This window comes from Lycorma delicatula, chromosome 12 (assembly GCF_047948215.1).
Source record: "Lycorma delicatula isolate Av1 chromosome 12, ASM4794821v1, whole genome shotgun sequence".
In the NCBI taxonomy this organism is placed as follows: domain Eukaryota; kingdom Metazoa; phylum Arthropoda; class Insecta; order Hemiptera; family Fulgoridae; genus Lycorma; species Lycorma delicatula.
The window spans coordinates 62625477-62652510 of NC_134466.1; the positions used below are offsets into that span (position 1 = coordinate 62625477).

Sequence of the window (27034 nt, forward strand, 5' to 3'; positions counted from 1 at the left end):
ATCATATTTTATTTAATTAATATAATTAAATTTATCATGTATTTAATAAATTAGAAAATGTTGGGTTAGCAGATCAAAAAATTATCTGTCAGTTGTTCTGACATCATCATACATCATCTGTGATACAATACTCCTGTCTAAAATGTAATATTGTGTTTTCAGACTAATTGAAAAATTCAAAACAAACTTTTAGGACATAAGAATGGCTGTCAATTCATGTAGAACAATTTTTGTATTAAAAAAATTTCATTTTTTCCTAAAAATAATAACATTTTTTAAAAACAAACCAGAAATACAATATTATCTTAATCGGCACAATATTTTGTCATACAAGAAGGAATCTTACAGTGTTTCAGTTTCTATTTTTAATAAACTGCCTAACTATTCAAAAGATCTTCTGAGAAATTTATTTAAGATTATATTAATTAAAATATTGCGCGGAGACAGTAGCCAACTCCATTCCCATGGCAGTCACCCATGGAGAAAGGAGAAAGAACAGAGAGGGAGCCAATCAACTCACCATAATGATTGCCTCTAATTTTATTGGGGCTGGCAAGAAAGTAATTCCCAGTTTTCACAAATAGATTAGCTTATGTTTGTTTTGAAGGACTTCTGTCAATGTTATGATTTTTTTTTCTTTTGGTATTTGATAGTTGTTATTTTTAGTATACTGTAGAAGCAAATTGCACATAATTTCATTTGCACCTGTTAGTTTACGGTTAATTTTAACAAGGAGACCAAAAATGAACATTTTTGATATATTTTACGTTTTTGTTTCCATAAAAGTAAGAAATCTACTGAGGCTCCCAAAAAGATATGTGACATTTATGGTGTTAATCTTGTCAGAACCAGTTTAAAAAATTCCATTCTGGAGATTTTTCGCCCAAAGATATTCAATGTTGTGGTCTACCTACTGAAGTCAATGAAGACCAAATTAGAGCCATAATTAAATCGGGTCATCATATAACTGTCTTGAAAGATTGCAGAGAGGTTAAATGTTACACACACACACACACACACACACACACACACAGTGACTGAAAATCACATCAAATGTCTTGGACTTGTTAAGAAGCTTCTTGATATTAGGGTTCTGCACAAATTGAAAGAGATTCACGTAACACAAAAAAATTGATATTTGCGATATGCATCTCAAACGCAATAAAGTCGACCCTTTTTGAAACAATTCATCACTGATAATAAAAAATGAATTGTCTACAATAACATCGATCAAAAATGATCATGGTCCAAGCATGATGATCGCACAAGCCACATCGAAAGCTGAATCGCATCAAAAAAAGTTAATGCTGTTGATCTGGTGGGATTACGAAGATGTATATTTTGAGTTGCTTCCAAGGAATTAAACAATTTCAGATATTTACTGTCAACAAGTAATTAACTGGAACAAGCAATCAAAGAAAAATGGCCAAAACTGGCAAATAACAAAGGAATCATGTTCCACCAAAACAATACAAGGCCTCACACATCTTTGGTAACTCATGGAAAATTATTGGAGCTAATTCAGGAAGTGATTTCCAATCCCTGATGTCCAAATAGCCCTGATTTTGAATCATCAGATTACCATTTATTTTGAAGTTTGCTGAGCTGTTTGAATAGTAAAACTTTCACTAATGATGACTGAAATCACACTTGGTTAGTATTTTGCTGATAAGGACCCCATTAATTCTAAGAGCATGGAATTATGAAGTTGCCAGAAAGATGCGAAAGCTTATAAGACAAAATGGAAAATGTATAATTGATTAGTTCATTTTTTTTTATAAATAAAAATTGAGTTTTATTTCACAAGAAAATTGAGATTACTTTCTTGCCAATCCAATTGTAGTTTACCATTTTGCCCAGGACTCGCTTGTAAACATTTCTGTGATTAGAATTATAAAAATAAATATCTCATGAAAGGGTTGATTCATGAAAAGCATTCATTTATTTACAATGCTGTAGACATAGAAGGGCTCTTAAAGTTGTCACTTAATAAATGCATCAAGAAACCTTTGAATGATCTGATATTGTCTTTATTTAAGTAATTGAATAATTTTAGTTAACAAAATTATGTTAAAATATTTATTTTACAGGAACAAGCTGAAGCTTTACCTTGGGTCGAGGAAGAGATTGATGATTCTGTAACAGTTCCAGAGATTCATTCTAATACAATTACAAAAACATTTTAAAATAAGGCAGCAAACAATAATAACTAAAAGAAAATTTTATTGTTTTAAACTGTAAATATGGTTACTTTATATTGTTTATTACATTACAGTATTATTTTTGCCACAACTCAATTTTTTTGGTAATTTATGTTTACTGTTCACTGTATAGATGTTATGACTGATTATTTAATTCTAAAAACAAACATATTTTAAAGGAAAAAATATAATTTATGGTGTATATGGTAATCTTGGAGTTACGTACTGAGGATTTTCTGGTACTTTGAAAAAAACAATGAAATGCTACCACCCATAAATCTTGATCTTCATTGATTTTTTCTTTTTCTTTTTGCTGTGCTAGTTCTAGCTGCTTCTTTTATCATTTTTTACTGTATATGTTTTTCTTCTTATTTGTTTACTAATATTCTCTTTTCAATTGATCCACAAATTTCATCCTTTTTCTATCTCCTCACATTTTCCTTTATTCTTCCCTATAATCTCCTTCCTCAATACATACTCAAATCAGTTTTTTAAAATCATTTTCTTCCTTAATTTAACTTCTTAATTTCTTGCCTAGTTCAATTTCTTGATTTTTAACATGTTCTTCCATATGCAACGCTTCAGAAATTTCTTTCCTGTTTCTCTAAGTTGAAACTTCGTAATTGTATAACTGTGCTTTCCAAACATAATATTTTGTTAATCTTTGCAATATTTTACAATCTACTGGATAATATTGTTTCCAGATAATAAAAGAATGCCTTCTTAGTTTTGCTGATTTAATTCACTATTCACTCCTTTTGCTGATTTCTTAATATTTGCTAATTTTAAATTCACTTTCATCAGACAGTCTTTTATTCCTGAATAATCAACTTTTGTTTCTTTCCCATCAAACATTAGGCATGGTATTTGCTATGCAATAACTCAAAATTGTCTACCACATTGCATTCATCAGTGACCTACGTCTCTTTTCTATAAGTATATAGTTTAATAACTGGTCATGAATTCTTTTTCAATTTATATATTCAGTGTGTTTGAGTCACTATCACTGATACTTTTTTATTATGACATTCAGACAGTATATGTTAATTTCTTCCTTAATATAACCATTATACTTTCTGTCTGAAGGACTATAACCTGCCATTAACACTAGAACCTCATCTTTTGAATCAGTAATCACTTTCATTGTACACTTAAGATCCAGTTTTCATTTCAAACAAGCAGTCAGAAACATTACAATAACTTGAAAAAGTTTAAAAGATTTCTTTCTGCAGTTAAGTTTTTAGAATCTATTTTCTTTATTTGTATATACCAGGTTACAAAGTAACAATACAGTGGCATGATGTCAACAATACTTTGCAGAGATACCAAGATATCTGTGCAGTATGACATGTAATTGTAGATGTAATTGTAAATGTGTAGCCTTGAACAGACTCAGGCCGACCACTCCTAAGACATTTGGTTAATTGAAACCCAACTACCAAGAACACCAGTATCCAAAGTCTAGCATTTAAATCCATATAAAAACAACTACCTTTACAAAAATTCTTTTAATTAATTCATTCATTTGGTTGAACCTCTGAATTTCATTATGCACATTTATTTCTCTGTAGTATAAATTCTACTGCCCAGAGACTGAAATCAAGATACTGCTTATCTACTTATAGCAATTAATTTAACTCCATTAATTATATTTTCAAATTTTCATAAATAAATTAATATATATATATATACACACACACACACACACACACAGAGAGAGAGAGAGAGAGAGAGAGAGAGAGAGAGCAAGAGAGAGAGAGAGAGAGACATGCACACTTTAAACTTATTCCTTCAGTATTAGTTTTTAAAAAATCCATTTCACTTCATGAATATAAATGTATTCAATACAGTAATAACTTTTTAATATAAAAATATTAGTAAAATGTTGAGGCATAATAAAACAAACATGGATACACCATTAAGTTCAATATAATAGCATAGATTAATTATTTTAAAAGATGAAAATTCTTAAATTTGGAAAAGTTGCATGGGTAAGTTAAGAAAATAATTAATAAAAATCCAATATTACTGAAAACTTAGCCATCAAAACACAATTTTTTTTTTTGTCTTCAGTCATTTGAATGGTTTGATGCAGCTCTCCCTATTTAGTCCCATTCATTTATTTTCAGTATAACCCCTACATCCTACATCCCTAACAATTTGTTTTACATATTACAAACATTGCCTGCCTGTCCAATTTTTCCCCTCTACCTGTCTCTCCAGTATTAAAGCGATTATTCCAGGATGCCTTAATATGTGGCTGATAAATGTGTCTCTTCTTTTAACTATATTTTTCTAAATGAATGCTTCTTACTTCATCAATTTGCCGCAACACCTCTTCATTTGTCAGTTTATCCAACCATCTGATTTTTAACATTCTCCTATAGCACCACATTTCAAAAACTTCTAATCATTTCTTCTCAGTACTCCGATCGTCCATGTTTCACTTCCACATAAAGGTGCGCTCCAAACATATACTTCCAAAAAAGTTTTCCTGATGTTTAAATTAATTTTTGATGTAAACAAATAATATTTCTGACGGAAGGCTTGTTTTGCCTGTGCTATTTGGTATTTTATATCGCTCCTGCTTCATCCATCTTTAATAATTTTACTTCCCAAATAACAAAATTCTTCTACATCTGTAATCTTTTCTCTTCCTATTCAGTGGTTTATCTACGTTATTTCTACTACATTTCATTACTTTCATTTTGTTCCTGTGTAGGACTTCATCCACGCTGTTCATTGTTTCTTCTAGATCTTTTTTACTCTCGGCTAGAATTATTATATCATCAGCAAATCGTAGCATCTTTATCTTTTCACCTTGTATTGTTACTCTGGATCTAAATTGTTCTTTAACATCATTAACTGCTAGTTGTATGTAAAGATTATAAAGTAATGGCAATAGGGAACATCCTTGCTGGACTCCTTTTATTACAGCTTCTTTCTTATGTTCTTCATTTATTACTGTTGCTCTTTGGTTCTTGTAAATTTTAGCAATTGTTCTTTTATCTTTGTACTTGAACCCTAATTTTTTTAAAATACTGATCATTTTATTCCAGTCTACGTTATCAAATGGCTTTTGTAGGTCTATAAATGCCAAGTATGTTGGTTTGTTTTTATTTAATCTTCCTTCTACTATTAATCTGAGTACTAAAATTGCTTCCCTTGTCACTTTACCTTGTCACTTACCTTGTCACAAGATACCTTTCCTAAAATCAAATTAGTCTTCTTGTAACACTTCTACCACTGTCCTCTCAATTCTTTTGTACAGAATTCTAGTTAAGCTAATTGTTCTGTATTCTTCACATTTATCTGCTCCTGCTTTCTTTCGTATCATTACTATAACACTCTTTTTGAAGTCTGACGGAACTTCCTCTTTTTCGTAAATATTACACAAGTTTGTATAATCTACCTATCGCTTCCTCACCTGCACTGTGCAGTAATTTTGCAAGTATTTTGTTTACTCCCAGAGCCTTTTTGCTATTCAAATCTTTTAATGCTCTCTTAAATTAAGATTTCAGTATTGCTTCTCCTCTTTGACTTCCTCTTCTTCCTCTATAACACCATTTTCTAATTCATTTCCTTCATATAACTCTTCAATATATTCCACCCACCTATTGACCTTTCCTTTCGTATTATAAATTAGTGGACCATCTTTGTTTAACACATTATTAGTTTTTAATTTATATACCACAAAAGTTTTTTTAACTTTCCTGTATGGTCCATCTATTTTACCAATGATCATTTCCCTTTCGACTTCTGAACACTACTGTTTAATCTACTCTTCTTTCGCTTGTTTGCACTTCCTGTTTATAGTATTTCTTAATTGTCAATAGTTCCTTTTACCTTGTTCATTACTAGCATTCTTATACTTTCTATGTTCATCCATCAGCAGCAATATATCCTCAGATATCCAAGGTTTCCTACCAGTTCTCTTTGTTCTGCCTAAGTTCGCTTCTGCTGATTTAAGAATTTCGTTTTTAACATTCTCCCATTCTTCTACATTTTCTACCTTATCATTTTTACTCACACCTCTTGCAATGTCCTCCTCAAGAATCTACTTTACCTCCTCTTCCTCAAGCTTCTCTAAATTCCACAGATTGATCTGATACCTTTTCTTCAGGTTTTCAAATCCCAATCTACACTTCATTATGGTCGCTATCAATGTTTGCTCCAAGGTAAGCTTTGCAGTCGATGAGTTGATTTCTAAATTTTTGCTTAACCAAGATATAATTTATCTGTATATGATACCTTGCAGTATCACCTGGCTTTTTCCATGTGTATATTCTTCTATTCAGATTTTTAAACTAGATGTTGGCAATTACTAAATTATACTTCATGCAAAACTCAATAAGTTGGCCCCCTCCTTCATTCCTTTTCCTATTCACCCACGATATATCTTCCATGCTTTTCCAATGCTTGGATTCCAATCTCCAACTATTATTAAATTTCCATCCCCTTTTATGTGTTTGCTTTGTCAATTTATTCGTATACACACTGTACCTTATCATTATCATGGGCAATTGTAAGCATATAGATGTTAATAATCATCGCTTAGGTTTGATTTTATCCTTATTACAATGATTATATCTCTATGCATTAATACTCTACTCTCTTCCCTTTCTTCTTGTTCATTACGAAACCTACTCCTGCCTGTCCTTTATTTGAAGCTATGTTAATTATTCTAAAATCACCTGACTAAAAGTTGTTTTCCTCTTCCAATCGAACCTTGCTAATTCCTACTATACCTACATTTAATCTATCCATTTCCCTCTTTAAATTTTCTAACCTACCAACCTTTTTTAGACTTCTAACATTCCATGCTCCAACTCGTAGAATGTTATTTTTTAATTTTCTGGTGACCCCTTCCTTTGTACTACACACCCAGAGATCTAAACGGGGGACTAGTTTACATCCGGAATATTTTACCAAGGAAGATGCCTTCATCTTTGTTACTACAGAGAGTTACATTTTCTTGGGAAAAAAATCAGCTATAATTTTCCATTGCTTTCAGCTACGCAGAACTCAGAATATTGAGTGATGTTGATTTGGCCATTTAAGTCCTCCTGACCTACATCGTTAACAACTACTGAAAGAGCTGCTGCCTTCTTTTCTTTCTTTTTTTTCAGGAATTATTCCTTAGTCTGGCTCTCAACAGACACCTCTTCGATATGGTTGCATCTTCGGTGCAGCTACTCTTTATCGCTGAGCACTCAAGCCCCCTCATAATCGGCAAGGTCTCACGATTCATAGATGAAGCAAAACACAATAACAGATAAATAAACTTAAAAAATGTAATTTTTACTTAAATTTAAAAACAATTTCTAGTAAATGCAGTGGAGTTGTGTATTCATCATAACAAATTTTATTGTTATAATAGTGATAAGGTTTTTTTTTAATAATTGATTGATTTAATTATAAAATTGTATACTAAAGATGCAGGATCCTGTGAAAGTCAATTTTTGGTGTTAGTTTTTTAAGTTTATTTATTTGTAATATGTTTTGATTGTTAAGTTTTCAGTAATATTGAATTTAATTAGCACAGTGGTCAATATGTTGATTAATTATTTAAATTTTCCAGCAATTATTAATTAAAATCATTTACTGTTTTAAATCCCAACTAGTAGAACTAACTTCTTAAGTATATTTAGAAAACCACAGCGAACAAACGTGGATTCTTTATTAAATAAGAGATCTAAATTTATCATTAGAGACATATTAAATCATCACAGAGCAATGCTATCCAACATTTTTTCATAATACTAGACGCTATTGGTGAGGGATAATCCATTATCACTGTAGACCCCTTTGGAAATATTGTTTGTAATCATTGATATAAGTGCCTAGAATGTAAGAAACATCTATTTACTCTAGTAATATTTCAAGAAAGTGGGGAAAGAACTTTCCCAAATAGAATTCTGTTATCTACTGCTGTAGTAATATGCAAGTATTATATTCATTCATATACTGCAAGAATTGCTACAATAGGGTTTGAAATGAAGTGTGAATGAATTGTGCAGATTTTAACAAAAAACCTAAAATTTGAAGATTTTGTTGTCTGTTAAAATTGGGTTGCAAAAGACAATAAATGTCATATTCAGAACTCTGGCCGGTGAAGAAATCTAAATTTTTTGATGCATGGTTGGCTGTTAGCTCACAATGGTGAGAAGAGAAGATACCATTGAATATAAATTTTATGGTGTTGATCAGTGTCAATTTATAACTCAACAGAGATTTTAAGTTCTAGGACAGTAGTAGTCTTACTACAAAAAGAAGCACTTTTTGTAGTTAGACCCACTGCAGGATTATATTTCTTCCTACATGTTTCTTTTTAAACCTATAAAAATTGTCTCTCCTTACGCATACCTAGACTTTCAAGCCACTTCTGTGGAGCTCTCATGCCTTAGATAATGAATCATCAGTTGGGTGATTGCAATAGGCAAATTTGGTTATGGAAAAGATAGTGAACTATTCTGATTTCTTTGTAGACTGGTTGTCTACATTCTCTTCCCTTCCCTTAACTTGTTTACTGAACCCGCACCTAGTACTTTTTATGTGTGCATGTTGACACCTGGTAGGCAGCAGAGTAGTGGCTTCTTACTTGGAGGTTAGCAACTCTCAGTACCTATCCAGAGTTCCTCCTGGGAGCAGTATAGAGGTATCATTCATAGCTGGGTAGGAACTCCTTTTACCCAGAGGTTGTACAAAAAGGCACCTACTAGAATAAGGCATTGAGCAGGTAAAGTCCGGCCTCCTGCTTCTGTTCCCAATTAATCAAAAAGTTAATCACAACTGAAATCCGTAAGGGAGCTCTAGATTAGATCTGCTCATGTTAATTGTCCGTTGTTTACGCTGTGGCTCTTGTCAGATGATCAGATGTTTGGTTTGTGCATCCCTCAGGCAGGTATTCTGTCATATGAGTTCCAGTTACAGCTGGAATGCAAGTAGGGGAATAGTTTGAATATTGAAATAATAATATTGAACAAGATCAATATTTCACTATTGATCTTGTTCTAACATCAATAGTGAAATATGGATAGTCTAAAACCATATAGTTTAACAGAGGATGCTTGCAATGTTGTAATCTGGATTTAGCAACTGGTACAAAATTCAGTAGTTGCCTGTATCGGCAAATGTTGCTTATTATTATGTACCAAATTGTTATTGCAATGGAGAAATAAAAAAAAGCTAGAAACAAATTAACTTTCGGACAAAGAATAAAAAAAACAGAACATATTCACCAAAAATGAAGCCTAGTAGAAATATAAATTAAGCTGCTTACTGTATAGCTTTACAATGAGTTAACAGGGTTCAAATTAAAACCAAAAAATTCAAATAGTATAATACTTCATAAAAACCAGTAAATATTAACCATCTAAATGTTCTATATATTCTCAATAAAAGATATCTTATTACACAATAAGACAAAGAGATTTTTACTAAATTTCAAACACAGTTTAAATTAGATTAAAATTATGACCTTCTAAATGCATATCTATAAATAAAAAAAAAAATTGTTTTTAACTGGAATCACAGTATTAATGGTCACTAGTGAAAATGTTTAACAGACATTTTTTTTTGTGTGATTAAAGGTTCTGCATTTTTAATTTTATATAGACATGTATTTTTTTGTTGTTGTTATTTGGTTGTCGTTATAATACTGAAAAGAAAGGAAATCATAAAATTCTAAAGCAAACTCATCTACAAGTCAGTTTTTATTAAACTTTCTAATAAGCATAACACTATGGTTAGAAGATAACATACATTTCTATGGCCTACCAAACTAAATTGTTCTTGTCTAAATTGAACTCATTTTTATTAAATGTATCTAAAGTTATAACAATTATTTATTGTATATTATATTATTATTTAATTATAAAATAAGGTTCTTATTACTTTTTAGACATTAATGAATGAAAATCATTAAAAAAAAAAAAAAGATTTAATATATTTATCTTTATAACATGTCATGTTCCTATTTTGTTTGAAACTTTTATCGTTTCGTTTGTTAATAATGTGTGTAATATTAAGATAATGTTTTTATTTATTAATATTAATATAATTTAATAAAAACTTAATTATTTATTAGGATATTTTATTTATTATTGCCTGCAATGCAGATTTGAGTTATTCTTTACCAGACCGCTCCAGGAGGGTAATGTGAGCGTCAAAATAGTTCCAGAATGGCTGAATTGATTTTTTGGAAATAAGTTCAAAAATTCTTGATTCATCATATCATGCAATTAGCTTTAGGTATATGACAATTTCAAGAAAATAAAGTGGCAGCAAGTAGATGTCATTCTTTCCTAGCACGAAAAACCAAAACTGTTTGGAACTTACAAGTCTGTTATCAAATGAAACTGTTTGAAATCAGATTAAAAAATATACATTTTTTAAAGTATATAATATTATTAAAAATAAATATTAACATTTTAATTAATTATATTAATAAATATTAATCCGGGTTTTCTCTATATAGATAATAGTACATATATTATTAAAATGATAAACACAACTTACTTCCAAATTAGTGAAACTTCTTTGCCCAAAATCATTTCAACGTTAATTATCAAAATCTTCTTCAGTAGATTTTCAGTAGCACTGTAATTAATGGCACTTACCCTAAAAAGGTTATGAAAGATCCCTTACTTATATAAATTGGCTGATCATTAGGTTGAGTCAGTAATAACAAATTATTTAGTCCGTAAATAATGTGTATTAGACTTGTAAAGTACTGCATTACAAAATGTTTGATGGCACTATGTAACTTACGAGGAATGTAACTCGGATGAAAGGTGGTGTATTGATGCTATACGAGTCATTTCCATTAGAATAGAGTATATAAAAGTATAGTTGTTTGAATGACACGAACATTAGGTCATAATTGACTTTTACTTCCTTCACGTACTTGGAAAATGGAAAAAAAAATTCATTATTATTATTATTATTACAACAAAAAGATAGTAAAATTTAAAAATATGGTAGAGTGATACTTTTTTCTTGTTTATTGATGATTAACATAATGACCGTAACAACATTTGCAAGATTATTGATTTTTAAATGCACATCATCTTTCTAAATAATTACTGAAATATTATTTTTAAAAAGTGAAAAATGCAACTCAGGATGGTAAAAAATATTTGTGATGTTTATGGATATGAAGTAGTATCAGTATTTATGGTACAAATCTTTTTCAAGTGTTTTCAATCTGGAAATTTTTATGTCAACGACGCACCTTGCTCTGGATGACCAATGACTGAAAAAGTAGATGAAATTATTGAAAAAAGTGAACAAGAGCAGCATATTAGTGATTGTGATATCAGTAGCAAATTGAACATCGACCGCAGAACAGTTTTAAACAGCTTGAAAGAGGGTAGATATAAAAAAAGTCGATATAGATACAAATGATTTAACAATTAAAAATTTATTCGATTGAATTCTCATCTGCGAATCTCTGCTAAATCGGAATGAAATCAAACAATTTTTGAAAAGATACATTACAGGAAATGGAAAAGTGAAATAAGAATTGTTCACCATAAAGTACTACCGCCCGGTCAAAGAATTGATTCTAACTTCTACTATCAACAACTTTCTTTTTCTATTTAGCCTTCAGAACACCGTAAGGTATTACTTCAGAGGATGATAGGTATGAACATAGGTAGATGAAACGTAGTCATGTACAGTCTCAAGTCGACCATTCCTGAGATGTGTGGTTAATTAAAACTCAATCACTAAAGGACACTGCTATTCATGATCTAGTGTTTAATATAAAAGTAACTGCCATTACTAGAATTTGTACCTTTGAACTCTTACTTTGAAATCAATTCATTTGTGATTATGAGTTCACTATTAGAACAACCTGGTGGGTTATTACAGTGTGACTATATATATATAAATGATTTTTAAAAGTAAAGAAATAATATGTAATATAAATTTAAATCGATTCTATTACCAGCTGTAATTTATGTGCCATAAACAATAAATTAAATTTAAAAAGTGTCAAAGATCGTTAAGAATGTAAACAGAATGAATTAGTAAATTTAACAATGGAAACTAAATTTTACAAGATAAGAAATACTCCTAAATATTTAAGTAACAAGAAATGATAGGTGTTTTTTTGTTCAGTTATTATGTTGTGTTTTTATCATATATTTAATATGTTTGAACAGTTCACAGACAAAAAGTTATACATAAATAGAAATGTGTAAATTCTTTAAGTTCTGATTAATGTCTTTGTATATATTCTTGAATCATACGTGCATATACAACATTTTTTCCAATATAATACGACAATTTAATTTTTAGTTTAATTGCTGTCTATCAAGAGAGTGTTTTATTAATTTATTACATAACCTTGAGCATTTATTTTGATTTGAAAGCATTACAGTGACCTTCTTTCCTGAAATTGTTGGTAGTTCCATTAATGCACATTAGTGTTTTGTATTTTTTATTGTTTCAAGTTTCTTGATGAAGAGCTAAGAAAGGTATGTGTATTAGTTGATATAATGTTTGAGGAAGCTATACATTTCTGCCGATTCAGGTGGTTAGATGAGTTGCAGATATGTTTATCAGTTTTATTTCAAGTGATTTTTTTTTAGTAGATGAAAAAACTTTTAATAGTAAAAAATAAAAAACATTTATTTTTAAAAATATATACATAAGCATTTATAAAAAATTATCATGTATTAACACCTAATAAATCTTTTGCTTCTTCTTCTTGCTTACATATCATATCGCTAGCGTATCTTTCTAGAAGTTCTTGTTTCTTTCTTTGTAATAAAGCCAACTCAACTTCTTTTTGAGATGGTACAGGAACATGTGCTATAAATCTTGGTTGGCCAGACTCTCCTTCATTTCCATCATCATCATTATCAGAAGACTGAAAAACATAATTAAATTATTTATGTCATCATCATAGTTTTATTTTTTTACATTTATATGAAAACAGTGAGTCAGCGGCCATTTTCTGGCTAGACTCTTTTAAATGGAAAGGAAGCCTAGTCAAAATTAAAAAACAATTTTCCAATAAAAGTTGTTTACAACTAAATCTACTTCTTGTTATTTTATATATATATATATATATATATATATATATATATATAATTTTTTTTACAAAACTGTACCCTCAGCTAAAGTGAGTAAAAAAATAAAAAAATTTGTTGAGGTAGTTTTTTTTTTATATTTGAAAAAAGTTCCAATAAACATTAAAAAAGATTATTTAATTAAAATTAATAATAAAAAAATGATAAAATAAAAATGTCTACTACTGGGCTGTTCAAAAAAATGTATACACTTTAAAATAGAATAGCTGCTATATTATTGTGAGTGTTAAAAAATACAAGGGGAATGTTACAACACAGACACAGTTTCTTCGTGCTATTTCAAACTACAAACCAACAGCCTGCAAACACTTTTGATCACGATGCTGTAGATTCCTGATAACATCTTCCAGATAGCCACAAAGATTGCTTCAAAAGCCATTTCAATTTCATGGTGTAATTCCACTAGTGACCGTGGTTTCTTACTGAAGAAACCACGGAAATTACTTCATGGTCCCCCAGAAGTAAAAATCTAAGGGGTTAAATCAGGCACACAGGGAGATATTCAGTCGGGCTCCTTCATCCTATCCAACCAATATCCTGGCAGTGGTATCCAAGTAGGTGTGCACATCTAAATGAAATAGTGGAATGCCATTTTGTTGAATAAGAAATGGATTATTACCAAATAAAGCCCTAATGGATGGTAAAAATAATTTGTCCAGCATCTCTAAGTAAGCCTGGCCAGTAAGGATATCTTGGAAAAGTCTGATTAGTGCCCTTGCCTTGACTATGGCACACACTACACACAATGAGTCCTGGAGAATTGACTGCTTTCTCGAGGGATGTTGGCAGTATAGTTCCGTAATCCTGCCTCCATTGTCATTCCATTTCACATTCTCGAACTTCCAGTACCACTCCAGAACATTTTTTCATTCCTTGAATGACAGCTGTGTTTGTGCCATCGCTGTAATTTCTCAACTGATTGCATTGCATCGATTAACACTAATGCCGTCTGTCGCTGTTGCTGAAAGACAGTACTACATGTTGGACCCATAGTCAATTTGAATTGAAGCATGTATAACACGCTTTTGAAGTGTGTATACATTTTTTCGGATAGCCCTGAATTTTTCTACTTCACACTCATAAAAAATCAGACGTACCTTATAATCTAAAGCAAACAACAATTTTTTACATAATACAACATAACCTTCAAATCAAAATTATTTAGATTTGCCACCAGATTAAAAAAAAAAAACTGAAAAAAATGTATGAGGTTTTTTAATTACTTTACGTTATTAAACAGTGTAAAAAAATGATACAAAAGCAAAGAAAAGTTTTCACTTCAGATTATACTACTGGAAGTCCACAATGTGTCAAATCTCAGACTTGTATTAATTCGGAAATGAAAAAGTTGTTAACAGAATATGAATTGGCTGAGCAGTTTATAGTGTGCAAAGCATAACACTAATTTTTTTGATTCTTATAAATAACAAATTGCTGCTGTACTCTGCTCAGCTGTAAGTAAAACAAAAAAGATGCTAATGTTTTGGTTTATTTGTGATTGAACAATCTTTTCTAGTTAAATTTTTCATTCATTGTATATTCGTTTAATATTATGTAGTCAATATTTTTATAAAGAAGTTACCAAAGAAAAAATAAATAAATATAAGTTTCATAGATTAAATTCTTTTTGTCAGCTCCACTGATGATTATAACAATTCTAAATCTCGACAGAGGAGCACAACTTATTAACCCTATTTTTTCTGTGATTTTATGCAGCATTTACCACTTTACGGAATAAATTAACTTCCTTTATAAAAAATATGCCAAAAATTAGACAAATGAATATCTGATTATGACTGATTATATCTGGTTTATATCTGGTTTTTTGACATGACAATTACAAGTTCAATCTTAAAAAAATATGCTACCTAAAAAAAAGGACATTGATTACAAATATATTTGTAATATAATTTGTATTATAATTTATAATATATATTTACAATATATTTGTAAAGTTATGCAAAATAGTAATTGAATTTTTCCCTCATCAACCACTGATTATAATTTTTTACAATTGAATGAATTTTACATTTTATATAAATTGTTCCAAGCAATTGTTTTACAGTTTATTATTTTTATTACTTACTTAACATCAACAGGAATCCCCTTAGCTTTAAACTCCCTTTGACATGTTTTATCATGTAAAAAAACAAGTAGCCTTTGTTATCACCACAAATTTTGGATAGTATAAACAAAAAAAAGACTTCATAAATATAAAGATTTTATGAATATTTTTTCATGTTATTTATTCCTTTATTTTAATTTATTTCTAAATTTTTATTTCATTAAAATAACCATTAACTTTATCAATTTCCAAACATTATCAAATATCACAGACAAGTTAATAAAGCTACGCACATCTAAATCTGCAGTAACAGCATAAATGTCTTCTTCATCATCAATTTTATCTTCAATTAATTCACCACGAAGAGCCGCTTCTTTTCTCGCCATTAAATCTTCGGCAACTTTCTTAAAAATAGCTAAAACAAAACATAAAACGAATATAAAATAATTTTAACATTAAATAGCAAAAAGCACTGTAAGATAGCATCCCTAATTTTTTTTTAAATTATAAATTTACTATAAAAAAATCAGTTATTTCTGTGAATTTTTATAGAAATGATGTCCAAAACATTTTTCTTAGTGAAATGATACAATTTACTATTAAAATATCTAGGACCAAATAAACTAGTTTGCAGCTTAATCCAGTTGGGGAAAAATAAGTTTAAATATTTGTTTTAGGTATAATAGAAGTATAATTATATGGAAATTCAAACACAGACCGATATATATAATATGTAGTTTATTTATTATTACAGCAGCATGTATAAAAATAATGCATATTAATATAATACCAGATTAAGTTTGACCAACATGATAAAACAATCGTAATTTTTCAAAATCCCCTTTTTTATTCAAATGTGTATACTAGATTTGTTCAGAAATAACCGAACTTTATTTTTTTAAACTTTATAATTAATTTTACAGATTATTGGTCCTTGTCCCCTTTAAAATATTCCCCCTCCTCTATTGACACACTTTTCTCAGCGATGTTTCCACTTTAGGAAGCAGTCCTGGATAGCATTTCAAATGCTCTTAAAGGTCCATGACTGAATTTGCTTTAATAAATAGTCTCAAAATGATGTCCTTTCGTAACTGATTTTAATTTCGGAAAAAATAAAAAATCATAAGGAGCCAGGTCTGACAAGTAGGAAGGCTGACAGGGAGGACAGTCATCTGACTTTTGGCACAAAACGGACGAACTGACAAAGCTGAGTGTACGGGTTCATCATTGTGGTGAAGAAACCATGAGTTGTCTTGCCACTACTCTTGTCTCTTTTTGTGGATTTTTTCATGTAACCATTGTAATACACCTCACTGTTTCACCTTGAGGCAAGAATTCAAAATGCATAATTCCATTAAAAACGAAAAAACAGATAACATCACTTTGACATTGGAAACCCAGCTTTCATCTCCCGTTATGATCCTTTGCATGAATGTTCATTGTTATTGGATTTTTCAAGAAATTGTCGACAAACGTCCACTTGTTCTTTCTGTTGTTCGATCATCAAACGAGGAACAAACTTTGCTGCAACTCTATGCATGTTCAATTTCTCAGTCAAAATGTCGTGGCATGATTCGATTGAGATGCTAACCTCTTCTTCAAATTCTCTGACAGTCAATCGGTGATTTGTATGCACCAGATCATTGATTTTTCTGAACACAGGTGTCATCAGCTGAAGTCAAAGGCCTTCCTGTTTGAGAATCATCTTTAACTGACTGACGATCACTTTTAAATTATGAAAACCTTTCATAACATTGCATACGATCCACAGCATCATCTCCGTAAACTTGTTTCAAAAGTTGAAAACATTTCTGTAAATGTTTTCCCCAGTTTCATGCAAAATGTTATCTTTTATCGTTGCTCCTAAAAATCTCACTATAAAAATCACTACTAACACTTAAATACGTTGCACCCAAATAACAATAAAATGAAAATTAAACATAATATCAACAATCCAAGAATATGTGGTTACAGAGGAGGAGGTTATGCAGAATACAGTGCTGCCAACCGCACATCACTAAATATCTCCATTGGTGCGTAATTAAAAATGTTTGGTTATTTTCTGAACAAACCTATTACACTGATAGTAATGGTAAACCATTTAAATTTTACAGAAATTGACTGCTTTTAATATAAACATTAAACAAGGAGTAATCTCTTTAACATAGCTACTGCGAGCCTAACTAAACATCTTATTGCTCAAATTTGCAACAGAAACATATGAAGAAGGTAAAGATCTTTTTGTTTAACAAAGGTTTTATAAATTGTGTAACTTATTACATAGCTACGATAAGGAAAAAGTTGGAATTGTTGCAATGATTAGAACAAGGAAACAGATTTATTTTATATGAATAAAAACACCTTAAGAAAGGTGACTTACATTCAAATTACAGTCAAGTTATAACAACTCATTTGGTGTGACTTTTTAATCGCATCAAACAATTTGTGTGCTTCACACAAATGCCAAGAATACTGAGTAGTTTAAATACAAAGACAACAAATCTGGTTATTTATAGTTACAGAAAAATTGTTAACAGAACTGAAGATACATCTATCAAAAGAGAAAAAAATGATTAAGTATAATTCCATGCAAAATAATCAAATATTTTACACATTTACTAGCAGCTTCAGGAAGAAAGTTCATGAAGGGAGACAAAACAGTGATTTGCAGATTAAGATCGGAATCTGATGAAAAGAAACAAGAAAGACACTAGCCAGACATAATTGAAGAGTTTAATTTTAATCTAATATAAAAGTCAAAAATGTCACTTTTTAAAACAAATATCCACAGTATAATTTATTAACATTAGGTTTTCATTATATTTATTATCAAATTACTAAATTTTAGTATGTTCAATTAATTTAAATTTATGTAATAGTAAAAAAATATTATCTTATTATTTAGTTGTATAAGTTTTAAAGCTTTTGCAGGTTATCTATGAATATATTTGCAGACATTGTTCCTACTACACCACATAAAATCAGCATAATTTCATTTTATTTATTTACTTTATAAGGGATATTGTGAATTACCTTATTTAAATTTCAGGTTTTTGCTGGAATAGTAATGCTTTCAATTCTTTAAATTTCAAATGAGATAGTTAAATTATAATTTCTTTACATACAAATTTAATCTACTAAAATATAAAACAAACCTTTTTTCTCTTCTTTTGATTCTAATGGAATAAGAACACCATCATCATCATCTCTATAACCATAATAATCAGCGTCAATATCCTTCATCATTTCACCTTTAGTTTTACGTGGTGGTGGGGGAGGTTCTTGCTCAAATAACTCTCGAACTCCTATTACAAAAAAACACAAACAAGATGCAAATTTTACATTTGATTAGACATACATTTTTATTAAAGTAACCTTTTCTTATAAGTTTACTAATAAACTTTCTACTGTTCTAGCTGTTGTAAGGTGACACATGGATGGTTTTTAAATAAGCAATACTCTGTTAAATTTAAAATTATATTATGTTTACTAGAAATTAAACCTCAATATATGCCATATGAATGTAATTATGTTCCTTAAAAATAATATACTTGAGGTGACATCCATCAATTTGAATACAGTTCTCAAATCTCTTTTCGAAATCCTTCATCATATGAGACAATAACTCTGGAGAAATGGTAGCAATTTTCTGAATTATGACATTCTTTAACTCGTCCAAACTGCAGGGTTTGTGGTTGCAGATGCAGCTTTTCAGGTACCCTCACAGAAAACAATCACAGACCGATAAGTCAGGAGATCTTGGAAGCCACGGAACATTACCATTGAATCATTTGTGGTGTGTGCTGTATAGCACCCATCCTGCTAGAACCAAACATCTTTTAAAGCAATTCTTCATCTTCTCAGTTCTGGCCTGAAATATGTGAATGTATAGAGCCGAATTAACGCCATTTTCCTCAAAAAAATACGGTCTGATAATTCCAAAAGAGCCAACAGCGTACCAGACTGTTACTTGTTGGGAGTGCAGAAGGACACTGGTGAATGATGTGTGGATGTTCAGGAGCCCAGTAATGTAAATTTTGCTTATTTATGGTCCCGTTCATATGAAAATGAGCTTTATCACTCGCTCATCACTAATCTTACATTTTCATTCAATGCCAAAATTACTTGCATTCTGTAAGCTAAGTCCTTGCAAGCAGCAATATCTGTCACTTTTAATTGTAACACAATAAGAATTTTGTACGGGTGGAAACTTAATTCTTTATGTAAAATTTGTCTAACAGATTCACGACTGATTGCTAACTCGCTAGCATCTCATCTAGCTGACCATACTGGGCTTCTAAGTAGCACTTTCATTACCCTTGCTATGTTTTCTGTTGTCATTACACTGCATTTCGGGGATTATGCTTCTTATTCATAATATTTCAGGTTGATCTTAAATGTTCCACCCATCTGAGGATTGTATAATGACTCGGAAAAGCTCCATGCCAACAGAGGTTGAATTTAATATGAAAGAGTCTCTGAGTAGCTGTAATAGATTCACCACTTCTAACAAAACTGTGATATGTGAACATCTGAGGTTACAAGTTACACAACTCCATTGTTACTGATGAAATGGGGACTTGTTAAGGCGCAGAACTATCCCCATGATGACATTTTCCCACCACTGAACTCTCACTACTATCAAAACCATCTATCTCACCCATAAGGGGTAAAGACTGAATGTTGATAAAATATTATCACACCCAAATTTGTTATAAATCTTTTGTTATACATCTTAAGTTTTTGGAAAAATATAAAATTCAGTAAAAACAGATGTAAGCTGACAAATATTATACCTCAGGAAGATTAAATATAGCCTCAAAATTTGATGTGTATCTTGCTCATCAAAGGAATTGATTATAACAATTTTTTTAATGATGATGAAATAAGAGTATATTTAGAAGGTACTAAAATATGTGCTAACATATGAGGTGTGTTCAAAAAATAAATGAACTTCTTTTTTCTCAAATTTTATAAAGATATTTTGAGACTTAGACCTGTGATTGGCATCACTCCATAGCATTGGAACTAACAAACAGTTGCCACCACCTTTGTGTGAGTCTGACGATTTGTTTTTTCAGAGGCCTAATGTGGTGTTTGGTGCCTTCAGTGATTTTTACCATAAATGATTTTCACAAACAAAAAATTTGTTAACAATTAAAAAATAATATTTCCAAATGAAATTTGCACAAAATTACATTCCACCCCAAAAAATTCCTTTCATTCTTTTTCCTGTTTAGCCTCCGGTAACTACCGTTTAGATAATACTTCAGAGGATGATATGTATGAGTGTGAATGAAGTGTAGTCTTGTACATTCTCAGTTCGACCACACCTGAGATGTTTGGTTAATTGAAACCCAACCACCAAATAACACCAGTATCCACGATCTGGTATTCAAGTCCGTGTAAAAATAGCTGGCTTTACTAGGACTTGAACGCTGGAACTCTCGACTTCCAAATCAGCTGACTTGGGAAGACGCGTTCACCACTAGACCAACCCGGTGGGTACCCCAAAAAATTCCTATAAATAAACTAGTAGCTAAGTGGGTATACTGCATCAATAGTTGTCCCTCTCACCTAAAGGAGCGCTAGTGTATCACTGACGTAAAGCTGCTGTACATCATCAAATCAAAAGAAATGCCACCTAGTGCCAAAGTTTCTGGCAAATAAAATACCAGATTGAATTTTAAAAGTGAAGGTGATTCTTTAGACTCGAATAGTATTCTTACCTATTATTATGCACCCTGCTTGTCTGCTATGTTGTAATGTCATAGGTGAGTGGTAAAATTAAATATATGAATAATATTTAAGTATAAAAACGTATTTAGTGGCATCTAGTACTGCCACAAAGTACAGTATGCACGTGTGTTTTAGTTAGAATCATTGAATTACATTTTTAAAAAAATATGATATTTTTTTTTATTGTAATCAAAAAATAACAAACATGGTCATGTGAGGTATCAATTTATACATCTTCAAGGACATTGAAAACTATTTTAATATTTAAATTTGTTGAAACAGAAAAATAATATATTTAAATTAAATGATAGATATTTTAAATGAAGTTGTGTATTTATGAGCATGTAAGTCGTGCATCAGAAAAAAACCGCATGACGGGAAAGTCCTGCAACTATGTTTTCTGCTTTTTTTATTTTTTTAACAGTTCATATATTCATCAACCAGTAACATAATAGCATAATATATGACAAAATTGTATGTTTTATATATTACATTCTATTCAAACAAAATCGTTTTAACTGTACATCATATACATATCCTAAAAAGATGGTATATTTAAACATTAAAAAAATAAATTAAAAATTCAGTGTTCCGATTAACTTCCAGAAAATAACAATAAAATCATCTGATTATAAATAATTTGACAAAAATTAAGCAAATGTTTTATTTACTAAAGTTTCCATACCAATACAGAACAGAAATATAGTGGTTTGTCCACTTGAAAATAAAGCTATACATAATAGGAAGAAAATGAATGAAATAATGTAAAAAATTTATACCATACCAGGTAATTCCTTAGCAGCACCAAAATATTTATAACCACGATTTCCAGGTACTTCTTTTCCTTCATGATCTAACATTTTAGGACCAACTCTTGCATAATCAGGCCCACCTAATTCTCTTATTTGTGCTTCCCAATGACCTTTTTCTCTTAATAATTTATTAATCTCATCATTTAAATCTCTAATACGAAATTCACCTAATCCAGCTGAAAAAATTAAGTATTTAATAATTATTATTACTTCTCTAATGCATTTTGTACATCTTATATACTATGATCATTTTAGATTTTGATAAACACAATCACATAAGATACAAAGTCAAATTTGCACAACATCCATGCCATCATAATTGTAATGAATTTAAATCACTGATAAATTCAAACAATATGCATTTACACATAGCCTATCCTGTGCTAAAACTGACTGAAGAAACTATTTAATAATTCTATATAATGGAACATTAGATAATAGAATTACTGAATACACACTTATTTACTCATTTATACCAGTAACAAAAGACTAACACCCAGTTATGATCACCATCTCTTTATCACTGCCTGAATGAGAATTGAATCCAGAGCATTTGAAAGTAAGGGCTAACACATGATCATTATATCAGAGTGATACATATTATCGTACACCAGAATTTCAAACAAAAATGAAATAGCAAATAAGTAACACAAAATAACTGTTGAAAAATGAAGTGAATCTTCATTTTTGTTATTGAATATGAGGACCAGATTGTGGAATAGATCACTATCTTGTTCGGGAGTGGATGAGGTCACACTGGTGGTGATCAAAGCTGGAGGAGACATTCTGCTTCACCGACTCCGTACACTACTTCAGTGAATCTGGTTCACAGATGTACCTTCCATTTGGAAGAAAGCCATCATCATACCAATCATAAAAAGGGGGACAGTCAGTATTGCATAAACTACCACAGCATCAGCCTCCTTTCAATCATTTGCAAAGTATTCATGAAAGTTATTTAACTGTGACTGCAGAAACATCGTGAACAGATGAGCTGTGAAGAGCAAGCTGGATTTTGGTCACATCATAGCTGCTGTTATCAGATCTTCACCCTCCACCAGCTGATGGAAGAAAGAATCAAGTGCGGAATACAAAAAGTTATTGTGTTCATTGACTTTAACTGAGCATTCGACTAGATACATTGGTCTGCATCGAAAGCCACCGAAGCTGAACATGTACTCCAGAGAACCATTCGTCTTTTCCAATCATCATACAATGGGTCAACCAGCTGTGTGTGAATCCGAAACAAATTATCCGATGATTTTTCCATTCAAACAGGAGTTCACCAGGGGGATGTCATCTCTTCATGGCTGTTCAACATTGTAATTGATGTTAAAATGAGGAGAGCATTTGCAGGAATGCGTGAAGTATACAATATGATAAGGATCACTACCTAACCGACCTGATGTTTGTAGATGACATGTTTGCTAACAGTGATGCTGAGGCCATAAATATTTTGTACGAGATCTGATTTTGTATAGTGTCTAGCATAGAGTTCCTTGAATTGAGGACAAATTTTGACAAAACAAAGGTACTAACAACTGAGCACAGTCCATTGTTTATCTCGGAGGAGCTCAGATCAAACAAGTCCAAGAATTAAAATATCTCTGATCACTGGTCCAAAAAAAAGAAAGTGGCATCTACAGCTGAAATCCATGCCAGGATTGGGTAGGCAGCTACAGTGTTTGCCTCACTAAAATGGTGCCTATGAAATCAGGCAAACAATACCATCCAACCCACCGGGTTGGTCTAGTGGTGAACGCGTCTTCCCAAATCAGCTGATTTGGAAGTCGAGAGTTCCAGCGTTCAAGTCCTAGTAAAGCCAGCTATTTTTACACGGACTTGAATACTAGATCGTGGATACCGGTGTTCTTTGGTGGTTGGGTTTCAATTAACCACACATCTCAGGAATGGTCGAACTGAGAATGTACAAGACTACACTTCTTCATTTACACTCATACATATCATCCTCATTCATCCTCTGAAGTATTATCAAAAACGGTAGTTACCGGAGGCTAAACAGGAAAAAGAAAGAAAGAAAGAAAGAAAGAAAGAAAGAAACAATACCATCCAGACAAAAATCTACCTCTTCCGCACTTGTTGCCCCGATTTTCCTCAAGGGATCAGAAACTTAGACCTTCCTCAAAACAACTTGAACTGGCTAGAGGTTTTCCAAATGTGGTGCTTGCACCACATCATATGCGTCTCACACTTTTACCATATCCAAATTGAAGTCATCAGATCCAAATATCGGCAGCAACCAACAGTTGAAGAGCAGACCTAAACATGGAGTCTGAGATGGTTTGGTCATGTGTGCCAGATGGACCCAGATCACTTGCTACACAGACGCCACTGTGTAGGCAATGTCCTACTCAGTGGAAAATTCAAAGAGTTGCATCAAAGAAATCTTGGGTAAAACAAGTTGCAGATAACCTGAGAAATCAGCAAATTGACTTCAACCAGACCAGGAACATTGCCGTAGACCGTAAAGTACAGAAAAGCATTGTGAGCAAAGTTCAGAATCCTAGGGCACCCACAGCAGCGTATTGGTGTGCAGCCGTCAGCTAGGGATAAAATAAGGGAAAGAAAGAATGTTTTAAATTAAATGAAATCAAAGCTATTGCTGTTTTTTTTTTGTAACAGTTATTAGAAAATAGTCATGTTTAAATTTGTTCCAAAGGTTTGACATTATAAAAATATTATTTAATTATTTGTTTTGAAAGCATTCTGTATGATATCAGGATCCTGATGTACTTAAGCCCCAGCGAATTAAAAAAAACACGTCACCCATTCTACCAAAAGACTCTCATGGTAGACTCAAGATAGCCGTGGACATCAGTGGCAGAAAGCAGCAAGGATATTCAAAAATTGTCCACCAAGACAACTCCAACATTATTCCTGATTGATTTCGACCAGTGGCTATGAGGACAACTCCAGCCTGACACAACTTTGGCTGATTATATATATATTTTTTATTACTTTCAAAAAATAATTTAATTGCTAATATTACCACAATCCTCTGAGCAGGACTATCTGCTCAATGACCAGATGCTAGCCATTTTATTCTTTTATTAATGTACATATTTTTATTATAATTTCATATTTAAGAATTTTTATAATTTTTACTTTTCTTTCAATATTAACGGTGATAATTTCATTTAATTTTTTTTCAAAATTTCACTTTATTTATAATTTTTTTTTTTTTAGTCAATAAATTTGTAATAATATTTTATCATCAGCATAATAATTTATTTTTTAATTAATAATTTTACCTTGAATCCTATAATATTTATCAAAGCAATGGTATATGAAATTTAATAATAATTACATTACTAGTAAATTTCAAATGGAATATATATATATATATCTGAACCTAAATTGTTATAATTTATATACAACTGATGATGCAGGATCCCACGGAAGTGCTATTGGAATAAAGAAAAGAAAGATAAGGTGACATCTCATTTACTTTGTAATTCTGTACTTGGATTGTTCAAGTTGGTTTTTGATTATAAAAAATATAGCACATTTATATTTATTTTACTACTCTATTAGATCAACCTAACTACAGAATAAATTAATAAAGGAGGATGACTTACATTATTCCACCATATATGCAGGAGCATATATGGACCAAAAATTATATATATAATTAATTATTGTAAATTACCTACCATTTTGAATTTGAGAAACTTTTCTTGCTATTTCTCTAATGATTTGCATTCTCCATTTCTCAGCCTTGGGTAGATCTGTACATTCTGAAGCAAGAAATGGTCGTCTTTCTTTCTCTTTTGTAACACCTCCTTGTTCTGTAACTTGAGCTGCTCGCCATCGAGCTAAAGTTGTCCTTTATTATTAAAACATTATAAAAATTAATTTACATATAATAAACCTAAATATTTATAAATGATGTAAATGAACATAATTAAAATTACTATAATATAACATATACTGTAATTAATAATTACAACATAATCATAGCAAAAGTCAAATGGATTACATAATAACTGATACATATTAACACACTTCTTTCTGATTCTTACTACATCATTAAGTATCAGTTAATTCTTCCACTATAACAAATTTAAACCACGCATAAAAAAATGACTGGCTTAAAAAGATGCAAGCACTACCAAATCTAAATTAAGTGCGAATTCACTCATCATGATATACTCTTCGTTTCAAATAATAATTAAATACTTAAAATAGTAATCGATTTCAAAAAAATATTAAATTTACTTTTAGATACAATATATGCCACTAACTTACATTGCTTTTTCTGCATTTCGTGCCTGGAAAATAAAGATAAAAACATGATTTAATAAATGCTTAATAAATTGTTCCATCATAAAGAAATTAATAGTATTTCTTTCAAATGCGAAAAATTTATATTACATACTTTCATATAAGCAGTACTCATTCACTAAGTATGTAGAAGTTTCTTTTCGCTAATAAAACTCTAAAATGATTAAATATTACACTCTGTACACCATCAATCAATCGATAATGTGGGATATTGCACTGAAAATAACACACATAGATAGCTTTGAACATTGATTCTAGCTTACCTTTTTAAGTACTCAAGGCTTTATTAAACAGCAAGTGAATGCACTGAATCGTCCATCAGCTGATTAAAATTTGTTGAGTTCAAGATTTCTAAAGAAATGCTTTGTACGAATAAAAAAACAAATTCAGAAGAAAAAAATTTCAAATATAAGGATTTTAATTTGTCGAAAATTAAGAGGCCAATTAATTTTGTAGTAGTAAGAAATAGAGCTCTTCGGTTCCTCATTATTAAAAATGTTTTAATTCTTAAATGTTCATAAGGAAAAACAATTGAAATTATAGGGTTACCGAACCATGAAGACCTATAAAGGATACCGAAGAAACTTCTATAACCTTATCATGTAAACAAAAAAAAAAATTAATTCTAAAATTCATAAACCTACCATCCTGGAATTTAGATATGCGTTGGGATTCCAAATTAATCAGTATAAAATGATGTCAATAACAATAATAAACTGAAATGAGTTATTTATCGATCCAAAATAAACACATAACCTACAAACTTCCAAACGAACTCATCATAAGCCAACCATAGAGAAAGTATAATCT

The 27034-nt window shown here is 30.7% G+C and overlaps 2 protein-coding genes across 4 annotated transcripts in view; one reads left to right on the forward strand and one right to left on the reverse strand.

Annotated features, from left to right (window-relative positions):
• Positions 1–10199, forward strand: part of Grip (Glutamate receptor interacting protein) — a 91433-nt gene extending 81234 nt beyond the window's left edge. For all 3 annotated transcript variants that reach the window (XM_075379626.1, XM_075379628.1, XM_075379627.1), the window contains one exon: positions 2091–10199. In XM_075379626.1, coding sequence (XP_075235741.1) covers positions 2091–2186 — 96 coding nt within the window. In that variant the 3' untranslated portion in view covers positions 2187–10199. The remainder of the gene's footprint in view (positions 1–2090) is intronic.
• Positions 10200–12818: 2619 nt separating this feature from the next.
• Positions 12819–27034, reverse strand: LOC142332893 (pre-mRNA-splicing factor ISY1 homolog). The gene is made up of 7 exons (XM_075379585.1): positions 26869–27034; positions 26189–26211; positions 25594–25766; positions 21892–22095; positions 18524–18673; positions 15662–15783; positions 12819–13080 (listed from the first exon to the last, which is right to left on the reverse strand). Exons 1-7 carry the CDS (start codon positions 26869–26871, stop codon positions 12880–12882), a joined length of 876 nt encoding a protein of 291 aa, XP_075235700.1. The 5' UTR covers positions 26872–27034; the 3' UTR covers positions 12819–12879.